A 14,403-nucleotide genomic window follows, 5' to 3' on the forward strand; every position below is an offset into this window, starting at 1 on the left:
TTGCTTTGTAAAGGGTCTATTTCCCCTAACCTCCCACAAACAATATCAAATTTCCCCCACCACCGTAACCCTCACCTCTCTCCCATAGCACTACCCTCCCCTCTCCTCTCCTCGCTCAAACTGGAAATTCAGTTTCCTCCCAAGTCTCCGCCAGGTGTCACAATCGTCCTCTCGCTGGCTCCTCTCCCCGCCCCTCCAGGATGGCAGTGCGGAAGCGGAAGAGGCTGCAGGGCCGGGAAGCTGCTTCTTAGGCTGGCCGGGTCCTGCGGTCCGGGCCGCCCGCCGCGATGCCGAGCCCCCGGAGGAACGCCGAGGGACGCCCGCTAGCCGCCTGCGCCCCGAGCAGCAGCGGCAGCCCGGCCCATGGCGGCGGCGGCGGCAGGTTCGAGTTCCAGTCCCTGCTCAGCAGCCGCGCGCCGGGCACCGACCCCACCTGCGCCCGGCTCCGCGCGTCCGAGAGCCCAGTGCACCGCCGCGGCTCGTTCCCCCTGGCCGGGGCGGGCTGCTCGCCGGCGCTCCCGTCCCCGCTGCCCGAGGAGGACCGCATGGACCTGAACCCGTCCTTCCTGGGCATCGCCCTGCGCTCCCTGCTGGCCATCGACCTGTGGCTGTCTAAGAAGCTGGGGGTGTGTGCGGGGGAGAGCTCATCCTGGGGCAGCGTGCGGCCCCTTATGAAATTGCTGGAGATCTCGGGACACGGCATCCCCTGGCTGCTGGGCACCCTCTACTGCCTGTCCAGGAGCGACAGCTGGGCCGGGCGAGAGGTGCTGATGAACCTGCTCTTCTCCCTGCTGTTGGACCTGCTGCTGGTGGCCCTGATCAAGGGGCTGGTCCGCAGGCGCCGCCCGGCCCACAACCAGATGGACATGTTTTTCACCCTTTCGGTGGACAAGTACTCCTTCCCTTCGGGCCATGCCACCAGGGCCGCCCTGGTCTCACGGTTCATCCTGAACCACCTAGTGCTGGCCATTCCACTGAGGGTGCTCGTGGTACTGTGGGCCTTCATCTTGGGCCTCTCCAGGGTCATGCTGGGGCGGCACAATGTCACCGACGTGGCTTTTGGCTTTTTTCTGGGCTACATGCAGTACAGCATCGTGGACTACTGCTGGCTTTCACCGCACAATGCTCCAGTCCTCTTTGTACTGTGGAACCAACCATGACACCATCTCATTTGTTATGGCACCAGCTCTGAAAGTTTCTACACGTGACGATGCTGACAAAAACCAGCAGCCATCCTGCTTGCCCCCCTAAGGATTTCAGGCTTCCTTTTGGGATTTCAGGTGTCCTACAATCTTGACGGATTGCTAGGCTAGAGCACAGTGCTGACCATTACTGATGACAGCCATATTATAGAAAGCAACCCCCCCCCATTATATACCTATTCAACAACTTTTTATATCTCCAGGACAACTGCAAAGAAACCAAGTTGAGGTGATTATAATGCTGCTTTTTAAAAGTTGACATCAGAAAATTTTGTTTTGTGTAATCCTGTAAGTCAACATATCACTTGTAAACTGAACTTTGAAAAAACAAATCACCTTCATTCTGTAAATATACAGGCAGATGAGCCACATACTAATCCTAGTTCTTTTCCTGAGGTAGATTTTAAACAGTACTTTAAGAGTCTAAGACATAGGTTATTCTAATTTATCCTCTGAAGATCTGTTACCACAGTTGGGAAGATTTATTCTTAATCCTAATTTTCTTGGTATGCTTTCTTAGTTTTGTCTCTTATATCTTTGCGCATCAGGTAGTGAGAAGAGAGATTATAGTACATATCTTTCTCTCCTTTTCCTCTACCTCCTCAAAAGATCTTTAAAAAGATATTTATTTCCCACTAATTGTTTTTCTGCATTCAGAGAACAAACCAAGAACTTACCTGAAGAAGAAACACTTAAAGGCGGGCATATGGACAGTGCCCATAGAAAAGGAAAGATGGGACTATGGCCTCATGCTTAATTCTGTTGACAGCAAATAGCATGGCATGACAGAGGACAGAAAAGCGAAGCTGCTGAGGAGATCAAAGGAACTGAGAGTCTGGGGGTAGGCTCACTACATACTTTGTCAGTGGACCAACATGGAAGAAGATGGGCCCTGCTGCCTACCATCTCTACTGAATAAAGAATAATGCTTCTTTAATGAGGTAATAAAATGGAAAAATAACTTGATTCTTTGCAATGCAACAGCATAAGCTTTCAAATATATACCACAAGGATGACCCTGTATATTATATTTTTCATATGGAATTCCATTTCCCTGTATACAGCACACTTTAGGTAACAGTATTTAACTTGAAATTCATCAAGTGGAGCCTACTGCTATACCAGGCACAAAGTATAACTCCTAAATTTCCATTTATATTGACCCTCACAATTAAAGCAGTTTATCGATGGTGCCTCCCCGAATCACAAGACCAAAAACCTCCAAATGCAGGGTGGACTCTGCTCATTATTCTTTGATCAGGAAAGATGGAAGAGGGTGTGTGCTTTAAATGCTGCTCTGCCTGAAAATATGAACCTTTAAATTACCTATGGAACTGGTGTCTTTAGATAATCTTAACAACCAATTATTTTGACATTTATAAATAGAAAGGATTATGGCATTTGATCTGTCATATAGAGATGTACATAGGAATCCAGAGAATGGCTGTGACAGGTAGGCTCTGATTGGGTGGAAGTGTGAACTTTCTGAGCGTGAGAGGAACACTGAAAAAGGAATAGCTACTTTTCAAAATGAAGCAAAATTATTTGCATTTCCACAACATCCTGAACACAGACTACATCTTCACTTCCTGAATCAGCCAAACTATGACACTCTAAGTGGTTTCCTTTATTGTTTAGACTTAAAGAGATCCTTTATTTTAATTGCAGCAATATTCAGGCCAGATATTTGGAAGCAGTTTTTCCTCTTGCAGCATCTACAAGTCTGAATACTGGGAGATCAAAATTAGGCTCACCTCCTTTCTGGTTATTTTTCTGGAATTCCCTATCTTGGTTGCTGGGGCCTGAGTTTGCTGGCTTTTAAAGCACAGATCAATTCACCTGATTTTTTTTGAAGCATCGTAAGTACTGTAGAGTAAAAAAAAACTGATTCCACTGTTAATTAACTGTACACTGAAGAATACCATTTAAAAATCAAAATAAAATTAACCAGTAATGTTGAATGAAGTGAGATGAAAACTTGTTTAATTTTTGCCTTAATGAGTAGGAAGACAGATTTATCACTCAACGTCTCAAGAATTCCTTCATCTTACTGCACAATTGTGAGAGGTCACAGTTGATATAGCACAAATGATATAGTCTGGTACTATTTGCTGTCAGCAAAATCGGTCAAATCCAGGAGATTTCCATCTTTGTTTCAGAGCTGCACTTAGGATGAAATCACAGCATCTGTCACTTGTATGGAGGCTAACCAGATTTTCCACAGCCGTAAACTGTTGGTGTTCTGCTTATAAACCTGGCCAGTAGAGAAGCTCCTTATAGCTTTCAGGCAAAGCTGCCTGACAGTCTGTCACCAACTACACATGGAAGCTGAAATAAGGAATAACTGACCCCAAACAGGAACAATGGAGTCACTCTGCCACAGCACCTCACATAAGCAGGATTCAGTGGATAATTATTAAACAGCTGTTGATTGATCCCTTTTGGAATTAGCAAGCCAGAGCCATCTGTAGGGGAAGTATCTTAGAAAATACTTGATTGGTTTATAGAGGTGGCAAATTATCAGGGAAGTGACCTGGCTTTCTGAAATTAAGATCTTCCCTGGTTATTTAAAGGGGCTTTTTAATCTTCACAAATCTGTATCCCGGAAAAGAAAATAAAATCCTTCTTGGACTTAATGCAAGGTTATTTTAAAAGAACAGAAAAATTCCAGATAAAGCCAAGAAACAGGCTTGGGGGCGGGACGGCGGGGGGGCGGGGCGGGAGGGGTGGGAAGAGGTTGAATTGAACTAAAGGTTAGAAAGTAAGAAAAGACCGATGTGGAGAATCTTAGGGACACAGGTAGGATTAATGATGTGTGTGGGGCGAGGGGTGGTGAAAACGACCCAGAACCATTTTAGAACCCTGGGGAAAGAGTCTGATTTGGGCCAAAGAGGAGAGGTTCGTCGATCTCTCTTACCGCCCGGATATGCAGTTCCACCACCACCTCCAAAGGCATAGTTCCCTACGTGGGCGAAAGGACTGGAATGAAAAGATCCTTTTGCGCTGAGCCTTGGACCGATTTTTCTTAGTTTAACTCAATCCTTGGAGCAAATGTTCCCAGTAGTTTCCCCAGCTCCCCACCCCACTGAACTCCCATCAACTCTCCCACCAACCCAGGTCCCTCCCACCGGTACGGGTCTCATACTGCGCGAGCCGGAGCCAAGGCTTCCAGAAGGCTGAAGCGTCGCGTTGCTATGGACACTCAAAACACGCAACCTTCCACCAAGGAACGCTTGCGAGGCCCCCGGCGCCGCCAGAGTGTGAGCCTCCTGTGCTCCACTTGGAACGACACTGGCTTCCAGACTGTGCACTAACGGGAGAGAATGTCCTAGTGTATATGCCCTGGTGGCCGGATCACGAGATGCTAAGAGCCCTAGCTTCCTTTCCACCACGCTTTCCATCCACTCTCTTTAGGGCCCCAATCACTATGTTAAAATGTTTATTTTACAGTGTCAATTCTAAAAGTCGAATGTGATCATAGCTCCGTTACGATTTAAGCCCTGCCCATTTTTAGTATCTATACGACCCCCAAGCCCTGGAAATTCTGAACAATTACAATTAAAATAGTAGTATGTCCCTAAAGGTATTCTCATGCTTATAAAAATCATGCTTATGAAATGTTACGTCCTCATGTTTGGTTCAGAAAACATGCCCACTGTCAATAAGAAATGAAACGTGTGCTAATTAAAAATACAAGGACAGGGCTTCCCTGGTGGCGCAGTGGTTGAGAGCCCGCCTGCCGATGCAGGGGATGCGGGTTCGTGCCCTGGTCCAGGAGGATCCCACATGCTGCGGAGCGGCTGGGCCCATGAGCCATGGCCCCTGAGCCTGCGCGGCAGCGGGAGAGGCCACAACAGTGAGAGGCCCACGTACCACAAAACAAAACAAAACAAAACAAGGACAATTCCTAAAGAGGTTTAAAAGTTACGTATCCTGTTTTAGTCCCAATAGAAATATTTTTCAGTCTCTTTACTGGGGTTTAGTTAACTTAAGGGAAGCAATGAATTACATTATCTCCCAATGTGTACTTACCATAGTTGCCAAAGCCAGGGTTACACAGTAAAAACCGTCAGAGGTAGCAGGCAGGGCAAGAGTTCTTAACCAATAGAAGAAATTGCATTTTTTCCCATTCACTGTATTTAACAGACAAAAATGAAGGAATAAAGGAGGGAGTGGCCGCTTCTAGCCAATCAGAAAAATCTGGGAGGGCCAATGCTGTCTCTAAACAAAACAAATTTTATTGGAATTAGTCATTTATTACTAATATTTTGCATTGGAGATTTATGCAGTTGCAGAAATGTGAGTGCAGAAAGATGTCCTGAGACAAGAATTAGGTATTAATTTTGGTAACTGGAGTGCCTTTCCCTGAAAGGGAAAAACTCAGTGTGATGAAGGAAGATGTACTATGTCCTTATCCAATCCTCGATGATCTGTCTGTCAGCATAGCAAGAGGCACACCAGTGGAGGCTTGGCTCCCTAACCAGAGCACTGACTTGTCAGCTCACAACAACTTGCTGGCACCCTTACTAATGCATTTATATACAGGGACAGGACCTGCCTTGACCCTTACAAGTACGTCATCAACACCAATGCTAAGACATCAAGGATAGTGACAACCAAAACATAAATAAGTGGTCAGACATAATGGAAGGGAGGAATCAATCTTTATTGAGAACCTACAAAATGGTAGGGATATTGCATATGCTAATTAACTTCATCCCCACAGTAACTCTTTCAGGGAGATATTATTATTCTTATTTACAGGTGCAGAATCTGAAGCCAGACAGTCTTTTGTCCAATGCCACACATCTAAAGGGAAGGAGCCACACTTGAATCCATCCAGGTGTGCCCTACCATGTCTCTGCCATTGCAACATAGACAACCTACTGATTCCGAGACACAGTGTCCCATTCTATGCTCTTCCTAGCCTTAACTGGACTCTCCTTGCTTAACTCTCCTTGATATAACTGGAATCTCCTTGCTTGGCTCCTAGGGCACAGCCCTTTTCTGGTTTCCCTTCAACTCTCTGGCCATTCTTCCTCCTCTCCCTGGCTAAGCAGTGTTTCTAGTTCTTTCTTTTCCTCCCTCTATATCCTTTACCTAGGGTGTCATCCAATGTAGGTATGGATTAGCAAATGTATACAGATTTACATATCCCACCCAAGCCTCTCTTATACTTTCCCAGACAAGGTAGAATCTCACTACTATTTATTTACACACACACACACACACATATATATCCTCTTTTTAGCAACTGTGACAATAGCAGTTTTACATTTGCTCCTGCGATTGTTGATTACTATTTGTCTCTATAAACTGTAAGCTCTGCATGGCTAAGAGTTTGTGTCCTAAATACCTAGCAGAGTAGATGCTCAATAATTATCCTGAATAGATGTTAATTTCAGAGATGGTCAAGCCAGGCTATAGGGTTTAATGTATGTACATGGGTAAGGGGAGGTCCCACCACTACAGTGCAAACTAAATATGCAAAATGAGAAAGGACCAGGCAGAAGCTACTTCTGCTAGTCGGGCATGGGTGTATTAACTGAGTTGAGGAAATATTTACACTCTGTTAATTTCCCCCACCCCAGTCACCTGAGGCACTCAGCTGCCAGGGAGATGCGGAAGTTGCTACATATACAATGCCTCTGGCCCATCTTGCAAAGATTGAGGCTGCCACCTCCACTGGAGGTCAAGCAAAGCCATTGGACTATCACCACTTACAGACACTGGCTTTATTACCTGTGTAGGTACCTGTGTAGGTGGCAGAAAACAAATCTCATTAAACAACTCTTAGTCCCAGAGTATTTCTGCAGTGTAGGCTGATCAGCAGTGACAACAGCATTGCAGAAATGACACATCAGTCACGCATACTGCTCACATCCTGGCCACTGCCAAGAAAATGGCACATGTCCCAGATGGGGATTTTCCAAAAGAGTTAATTATAATGAGAAAAGAACAAAATATTACAGATAATTATAGCTGAGATTTTCCTTTTATCTAAAAAAATACAGGACACTAAATTGTAAACATTTATTTTCAAATAACATTGGAAGGAGTATTCATATGAAGGGAGGACAATATATTAAAAAAAAGGCATCACTAATGGCAGGGATGTGGGAAAATACATTCATACATTGTTGGTAGGAGTGTAAATACATAAAGTGTATTAATTTTCTATGGCTACTATAACAAATTACCACAAACTTAATGGCTTAAAACAAGACAAATGTATAATTTTTGATTTTGTGGATCAGAAATCCAACAGAGATCTTTAAAAGCAAAATGTGAGGGCTGCATTCCTTATCTTTTCCATTTCCTTGCTTTTCCAGCTTCTAGGGGTCTGCCTTCATTCCTTGACTCATAGCTCCCTTCCTTCATCTTCAAAGCCAGCAACATTGAACCAACTCCTTTTCATGCTACCATCTCTCTGGTTCTTTTAAGGACCTTTGTAACCATATAGAGTCCACCAGATAATCCAGGATAATTTCCCTATTTTAAGGTCAGCTGATTAGAAACCTTAATTCCATCTTCAAGTTAATTTCTCTTTGCCATGAAAGGTAACATGTCCCCAGGTTCCAGGTACTAGGGCATGGATATCTTTGGGGGTCATTATTCTGTTTATCACATGTAACTTCTCTGGAGAGCAATTTGTTAATATCTATCAAAATTTTTCATTTTACTCAGGAATTCCACTGCTAGGAATAGGTATATATGGGTATACTTTCACAAGTACAAAAAACATATGCTGCAGCAATATTTGTAGTTTAAAAAAATACTGGAAACCATCTAAATGTTCATTAAGTATGGTCAGATTAAATCAATTATGGTTAAGCCTCAAGATGGAATAGTATGCAGCATGGGAAAAGAATAAAGCAGAGCTCTAAGTCCCAGCAGTAAAAACTCTCTAAAATATAGAGCTAAGAAAAAAAAAGCATGGAACAAAAATGTGTAAACTGTGCTGCAATTTGGAAGAGACAAAGAATATGATATAGACATATATGCTTAGAATATTTCTGAAAGAAGAAACTAGAAACTGCTAATGGTGGATGCCTCTGGGGAAAGGACCTGGAGTAGAGACACAGAGAGAAAACTTACTTTTCATTGAATAGCCTTAGATACTTTTAAAATAGTTTTGCAAAGTATTTGCATTATTTGGTCTAAAAAGGAAAATGAATTAAAACAAGTAGAAAATATAAAATAATAGAAAGGATAAATCTGGGAGGATAGGAAGGACCAGGAACTGGCTTCTTCAGCATTGGGGCTCCATCCTGTATACTGCATACTGTGAGAATATCCACGCAAGTGTTTCTGATACTTTTGCTTCCAGTGCAGGGTGTCTTATGCTGTGACCCCTGGATGTGTCAGGGATCCTAAAGGCCCTGAGATGATAGGAAACCTTTCATGCATGTGCATATGTGCATTTTTCTGGGAAGAGAGCCTGTAGTTTTCATTGGAGTCTGGAAGGGGTAGAGTTAGTCAAATCAGGTTTTGGAACCACTGTCCTGCCCTCAGTTCCCTGCTATAGCAAAAAGAAGGGCCACCCATGTTACCTGACAATGAGCAGATAAGGAAAGAGGGGCTCTTCTCTCCATCACATTCATGCCCACTTATTAGAGCCAGCTGTCTCTCCAATGGCAGCTGGATTCAATAATAAGTGAGAAAGATCTTCAAAGTCCTGTTCTAGGCCATTATTTTATGTCTGGACTCAGACTCATTTGTTAGGCCCTACAATCTTTTGTGCCAGTGAATTATTCATTAGCAAATGTGAATAATACCAGCAAACTGAGTTTCCAAAGCGAGTTGTTCATTAGGATTTGGGAGAAATGCCTCGGTGCAGGGGAACCTCAAGTACCTGAAACAATCTGGATTATTTCAGCCCTAAAGCAATGGCAGATTACTGATTTTTTTTTTTTAAGTGTAGACCCAGCCTCAAGACTCAGGAACTAATTGTGTTTTATGTTTGGCCTTCTTCAAAGTCTTTCTCTGAAATGTTCTTTAACAGTATAGTTTCCTTAGAGTCTGATGAGAAAAGTTTACCTTTCTGACTTTTACTATAAATGTATAAAAGAGCTCAATGAGCTATTTTGGGCTCTTTCCTTGGTTCTCAAAAACTGCATAAAGATGAAGTTTATATTTTTTTAAAATCTTAATGTTAAAATCATATCCTTTGGGGGAACTCCATATTAGAGGGATCAGGGTGTCACCATATGAACCCACTGATCAATCTTAACATCACTATAGGTGACATCACATGTCTTCTTCATATGTGATTCATAGGAAGCACCTATGAAGCACTTTTGCCAAGAAAGTTGAAGTTTAACCTGAGCCACTAGAGCTGCATGATCTAGTAAGGTAGCCACATATGGCTATTTAAATTTAAATTAACTAAAACTAAATAAAATTTAAAATTCATTTCCTCACTCACACGAGTCACCTGTAAAGTGCTCAATAGCCACAATGGCTAGTGGCTACTGTACTGGATAGTGCAAGTAGAATATTTCCATCATCACAGAAACATCTATTGAACAGTGTTGTTCTAGAGCTAATTTCACTTCCTAGAGGATAGAGAAACATGTTGATGACACCACAAGACAGCAAACAGACATATCTAGAATGTGAAACATTCTATAGGACAACTAACCCAGTTAGCCTGCAACAAGTCAAACCCTGCAAATTAAAAAAAAAAAAAAAAGGAAGGGGGGGAGGAGAAATGTTCTAGATTAAAAGATACAAGCCCTGACAACCAAATATAATATGTGGACTTTGTTTGAACCCTGATTCAGACAAACCAACTTAAACAGAATATTTAACACTCTTAGGGAAATTTGATTATGGTTTGGGTATTAGATAACACCAAGCAATTAATTAATTAATCAAAATTAATTAATTTTGATAGGTATGATAATGTCCCTGTGTTTATGGAAGACAAATATCAACATTGTTTAGAGATGCATATTGAAGTATGTAGCAGAAATGATCTAACGCCTAAGATTTTGTTTCCAAATACTCCAGCAAATTAATAAAAGAAATAGATAAAGGAAATGTAGCAAAATCTTGATAATTGTTGATCTGGGTGATGGACATATGGAGTTTACTATAATAATATACTTTTGTGTATTTAAAAATATTTATAATAACAATTTTAAAATCTTTAACACATACTTAAATAAGAAAAGTAATCATATCCTTATGTAAACCTCATTCTGTCTTAAGATAGCCCATCAAGAGGATTCTTGGTGGCATCACTATGAATTTCTTTGACAGAAGTCCTACATACGTTTGGGACTTCCCTGGTGGCGCAGTGGTTAAGAATCCACCTGCCAATGCAGGGGACATGGGTTCAATCCCTGGTCCGGGAAGATCCCACATGCTACGGGCAACTAAGCCCATGTGCCACAACTACTGAGCCTGAGCTCTAGAGCCCGCAAGCCACAACTACTGAAGCCAGTGTGCCGTGCTCCACAACAAGAGAAGCCACCGCAATGAGAAGCCCGCCCACTGCAACGAAGAGTAGACCCTGCTCGCTGCAACTAGAGAAAGCCCGCACACAGCAACAAAGACCCAATGCAGCCAAAAAAAAAAAAAAAAAAAAGTCTTACGTACATTTAAAGAAAAAATATGGTGGATCTATTCAACTCAAATTCAGATAACAGAAGAAAATTATTGTGGTGTGTAATACTTTACAAGTAATTCAAAAAAGCAGCAGTGTATTATAATAACTGTGGTCTCTGCATGAATATCCAAAACAGGAGCTGGCAATTTGCTTATTTCTTTAAGCATACATACTTCTTGAGAATTTTCCCCAAGTATCAGGAATGCTTCCAGGGAAGGAATTAACTTGCAGTTGAACAGCTTTTAACAATCTTGAAGTCATTTGGGATCTGGACCCACACATGAAATCTATTTCACAAACTATATTAGAGGTCATGAGTCAAACTCATGTTACTCTTTGGCTTCTGCTTTGACTGACTGGCTTTTGTAGGCTCAATACTTACTTAATGATACCACACAAAACCTTCCACAAGGACTGCCCTTGGGCATTCTGGACTACGTACACAGTGCATATCCTTCCATTTTAAAGTAATTTCTCTTCAGGAAAAATTAATTTGCTCCTTTGCATTTCAGCTGGCTAGTTCTATGTCCATGGGAGTAGTAGGATAACTATGACCCAAAGCAATTTCCAAGGAATTATATTACCCGATATAAGAAAGCAGAAAAGAGTATGACTTAGTTCCAAGACTTGTAAAAAGTGTCCACTGTACTTGGGCACAGGATTCAGGCCCCAAAGTCGGCCATGGCTAAGATGAGGCTACTTCTGATGTCATTATATCCACCCTCTCTTCTCCTACCAAAATATAACTCTTCCCATTCCCGTTTTACCCTCTTCTGTCTGTGTGTAATCCTACACCTTTCCTTTTATCCTTGTTTCCATTCATTTGTTCCCTATTCATCAATTCAACACATATTATTGAGTACCTACTATGTGCTAGGTACCGTTCTGGACCATGAAGGCATAAGAGTGAACAAGAAACAATCTATGCCCTTGTGGACCTTACATTCTAGTGAAGTAAGATATAAAATAAATAGGTGAACATAGATAATAACAGTATGATAAATGCTAGGGAGGAAATATCCAGGGGGGTGAGATAGAAAGTTACACGTTAGAGGGAAGAAGAACCTAATTTAGACCCAGTGGTCAGGTCAGCCTCTTTAAGGGTATGACAGTTGATCTAAGACCTAAAAAGAAAAGCATGACCACTAACAAGACTTTTAAAGAACAAAGAGAAAAGACACCCAGGCAAAAGGAGCAACAAATGTAAAGGGCCATGAGTCAGGAAAGAAATCGATATGTTTGAGGAACTGAAAGGAGGCCAACGAGCATACTAAGAGAAAACTGGGCAGGGGGTAGAGGAAGTTAAGAAATGACACTCAGGAGTTAGGCTGGCACTAGATGGCACAGTTATGGAAGAACTTAAACAGTTATGGAAGACAATGTGATTGCCTCCCTAAGAGCCATAAGCTCTTCTTCCTTGCCAATGGAATCCCGGTTTTGTGCGGGTGGCAATGCATTTAGGTCCAGGGAATGAATCAATTTATTTAAGCCAGTTCTGGCCAATAATATATAAGGGGAAGTCACTGGAAGTTTCTGAGAAATGTTCTTCAAGTAGTAAAAAGCCACAAGTGAATAAAGCTGTTTTTGGCTCCTCTCCCTTCCTGCTTTAGCTGCTGTCATGTTTTCTCCTATGGCTTTCACTCTTAAACTCAAAAGGTTCAGGCACAGTGCTCCTCAACTTTTATTTGTAATTAGTTACTAAGGTATAACGTATAGTCACTGGAAAATACTGGAACAGCATAATACAGGAAAACTAAGAGTAGAAAGTAAAGATGCTCAGTGATTTCCTTGGCAGTCCGGTGGTTATGACTCCCCACTTCCAATACAAGCGGCATGTGTTCGATCCCTGGTCTGGGAACTAAGATCCCACATGCTGCGGGGTACGGCAATTAAAAAAAAAAAAAGAAAGTAAAGATGCTCAGAAACTTTCCTCCCCAGCCTTACCCACTAGGAGTAATCATTAATAATTCTTGTTTACTTTCCAGGAATTTTCTATCACATGTACACACACACACACAGAACTGTTTTTACACAAACTGGATTACGGTCTCTCGACAGATACGTATAGCTATATAAATATACATATAAGAAAGTAAGTTGCCTTTTTTTACTCACATTTTGGAGATATTTCTATATCAGCACAGTTATATATACTTTCTGCTTTTTGTTCCTTGCCACAAAAAAAAGAAAAAAGAAAAAAGCTACAATAAACACCTTTGCGGATAAATCACTAGTTATTGGTGCAAAAATAACTGTTGGATAATTTCCTGGTAGTTAAATTGCCGAATCAAAGCACTTAAACCTCTGATACTGTCAGGTTACCCCACCCGAAAGATTACCCAAATGACATTCTAACAGCATCTCCTCACATCTTGCCTACACTGGGTATCGACAAACTTCAAAAGATTGAAAAAACGGCGTCTCGTTATTTTTATTTGGGTCTCTAATTATGAGTAGGGCAGCAATGCCTGATTGTTAAACGTGCACGTTTTGCAGTCATACGCCCTGGGCTGATCCTACCTCTTCCCCTTAAAATGTGTGACCTTAGGCATAATGGGGTCTATTTCTTCTTCTCAAAAAACGGGATAATGAGAGCACAAATCTTTACGATTTAAACGAGATACGTAGAAATACACTGAAGCCCTTCCTACACATCCGCTATTAGTGGTACTGTATTTTTTTATAATTTTTGAACTTTATTTATTTTACACAGCAGGTTCTTATTAGTCATCCATTTTATACACATCAGTGTATACATGTCAATCCCAAACGCCCAATTCATCACACCACCACAGCCCCCCACCACCACTTTCCCCCCCTGGTGTCCATATGTTTGTTCTCTACATCTGTGTCTCAATTTCTGCCCTGCAAACCGGTTCATCTGTACCATTTTTCTAGGTTCCACATATACGCGTTAATATACGATATTTGTTTTTCTCTTTCTGACTTACTTCACTCTGTATGACAATCTCTAGATCCATCCACGTCTCAACAAATGACCCAATTTCGTTTCTTTTTATGGCTGGGTAATATTCCATTGTTTATATGGTACTGTGTTTTTTAAAGTCCTGCTCCTTCCAGTACTCTATCTTTGGCATACTCTTCTTCCCAGCCAAGTTTCGCAGAATCCTCGTTGCTCGTAACTCAGAACGAGAGAAAAGTTGTCTCTGTTTTTAAAATTTCTCTCCACTTCAACTGCCGCCACCCTTACCCCCGCTTCAGAAACTGGTTTACATATCAGTAACGAGTACAGGAATGAATTACAGTTTTTACACAATACGCAGTGGACAACACTCGGTCCGAACACCTCCCGGCCCCTAGGACCCACCGTTTACTGCGTAGGAAACTCCAGACAAGTATTTAATACTACATGACCCTCAGCGCCTGGAGGGTAAACTGGCAGCACTGAAAGGCTTCAGAAAAAGTAGTTTTAAACAAGAAACCATTCCAGACCCACACCCGCCTCCCAAACTCCGGGACGCACCTCCCTCGACCTACGCCTTCCTATACGGAAGTGACGTAACAAGTGGAGTACGTCTTTTTCCGCCGTCCGCCGGTGGCGCGGCACAGGCTGGCGCCGGGCGT

At 42.2% G+C, this 14,403-nt stretch overlaps 2 protein-coding genes across 8 annotated transcripts in view; one reads left to right on the plus strand and one right to left on the minus strand.

Moving 5' to 3' along the window:
- SPATA6L (spermatogenesis associated 6 like) overlaps window positions 1–14,317 on the minus strand; it is a 62,583-nt gene extending 48,266 nt beyond the window's left edge. For 2 of the 7 annotated variants that reach the window (XM_067744287.1, XM_067744286.1), the window contains exon 1: window positions 13,770–14,317. In XM_067744287.1, the coding sequence (XP_067600388.1) occupies window positions 13,770–13,856 (87 nt within the window). In that variant the 5' untranslated portion in view covers window positions 13,857–14,317. Of the gene's footprint in view, window positions 1–75; window positions 551–4,119; window positions 4,308–12,933; window positions 12,989–13,769 lie in introns of those variants that run through there. The other 5 variants (XM_067744291.1, XM_067744290.1, XM_067744288.1 and 2 more) reach the window with 5 other exon arrangements.
- PLPP6 (phospholipid phosphatase 6) lies at window positions 205–3,167 on the plus strand. The gene is made up of 2 exons (XM_067744293.1): window positions 205–1,431; window positions 1,860–3,167. The coding sequence occupies exon 1, from the start codon at window positions 288–290 to the stop codon at window positions 1,158–1,160; it is 873 nt and encodes a 290-aa protein (XP_067600394.1). The 5' UTR covers window positions 205–287; the 3' UTR covers window positions 1,161–1,431; window positions 1,860–3,167.
- Window positions 14,318–14,403: the final 86 nt, after the last annotated feature.

This window comes from Pseudorca crassidens, chromosome 7, assembly GCF_039906515.1.
Source record: "Pseudorca crassidens isolate mPseCra1 chromosome 7, mPseCra1.hap1, whole genome shotgun sequence".
Lineage (NCBI taxonomy): Eukaryota > Metazoa > Chordata > Mammalia > Artiodactyla > Delphinidae > Pseudorca > Pseudorca crassidens.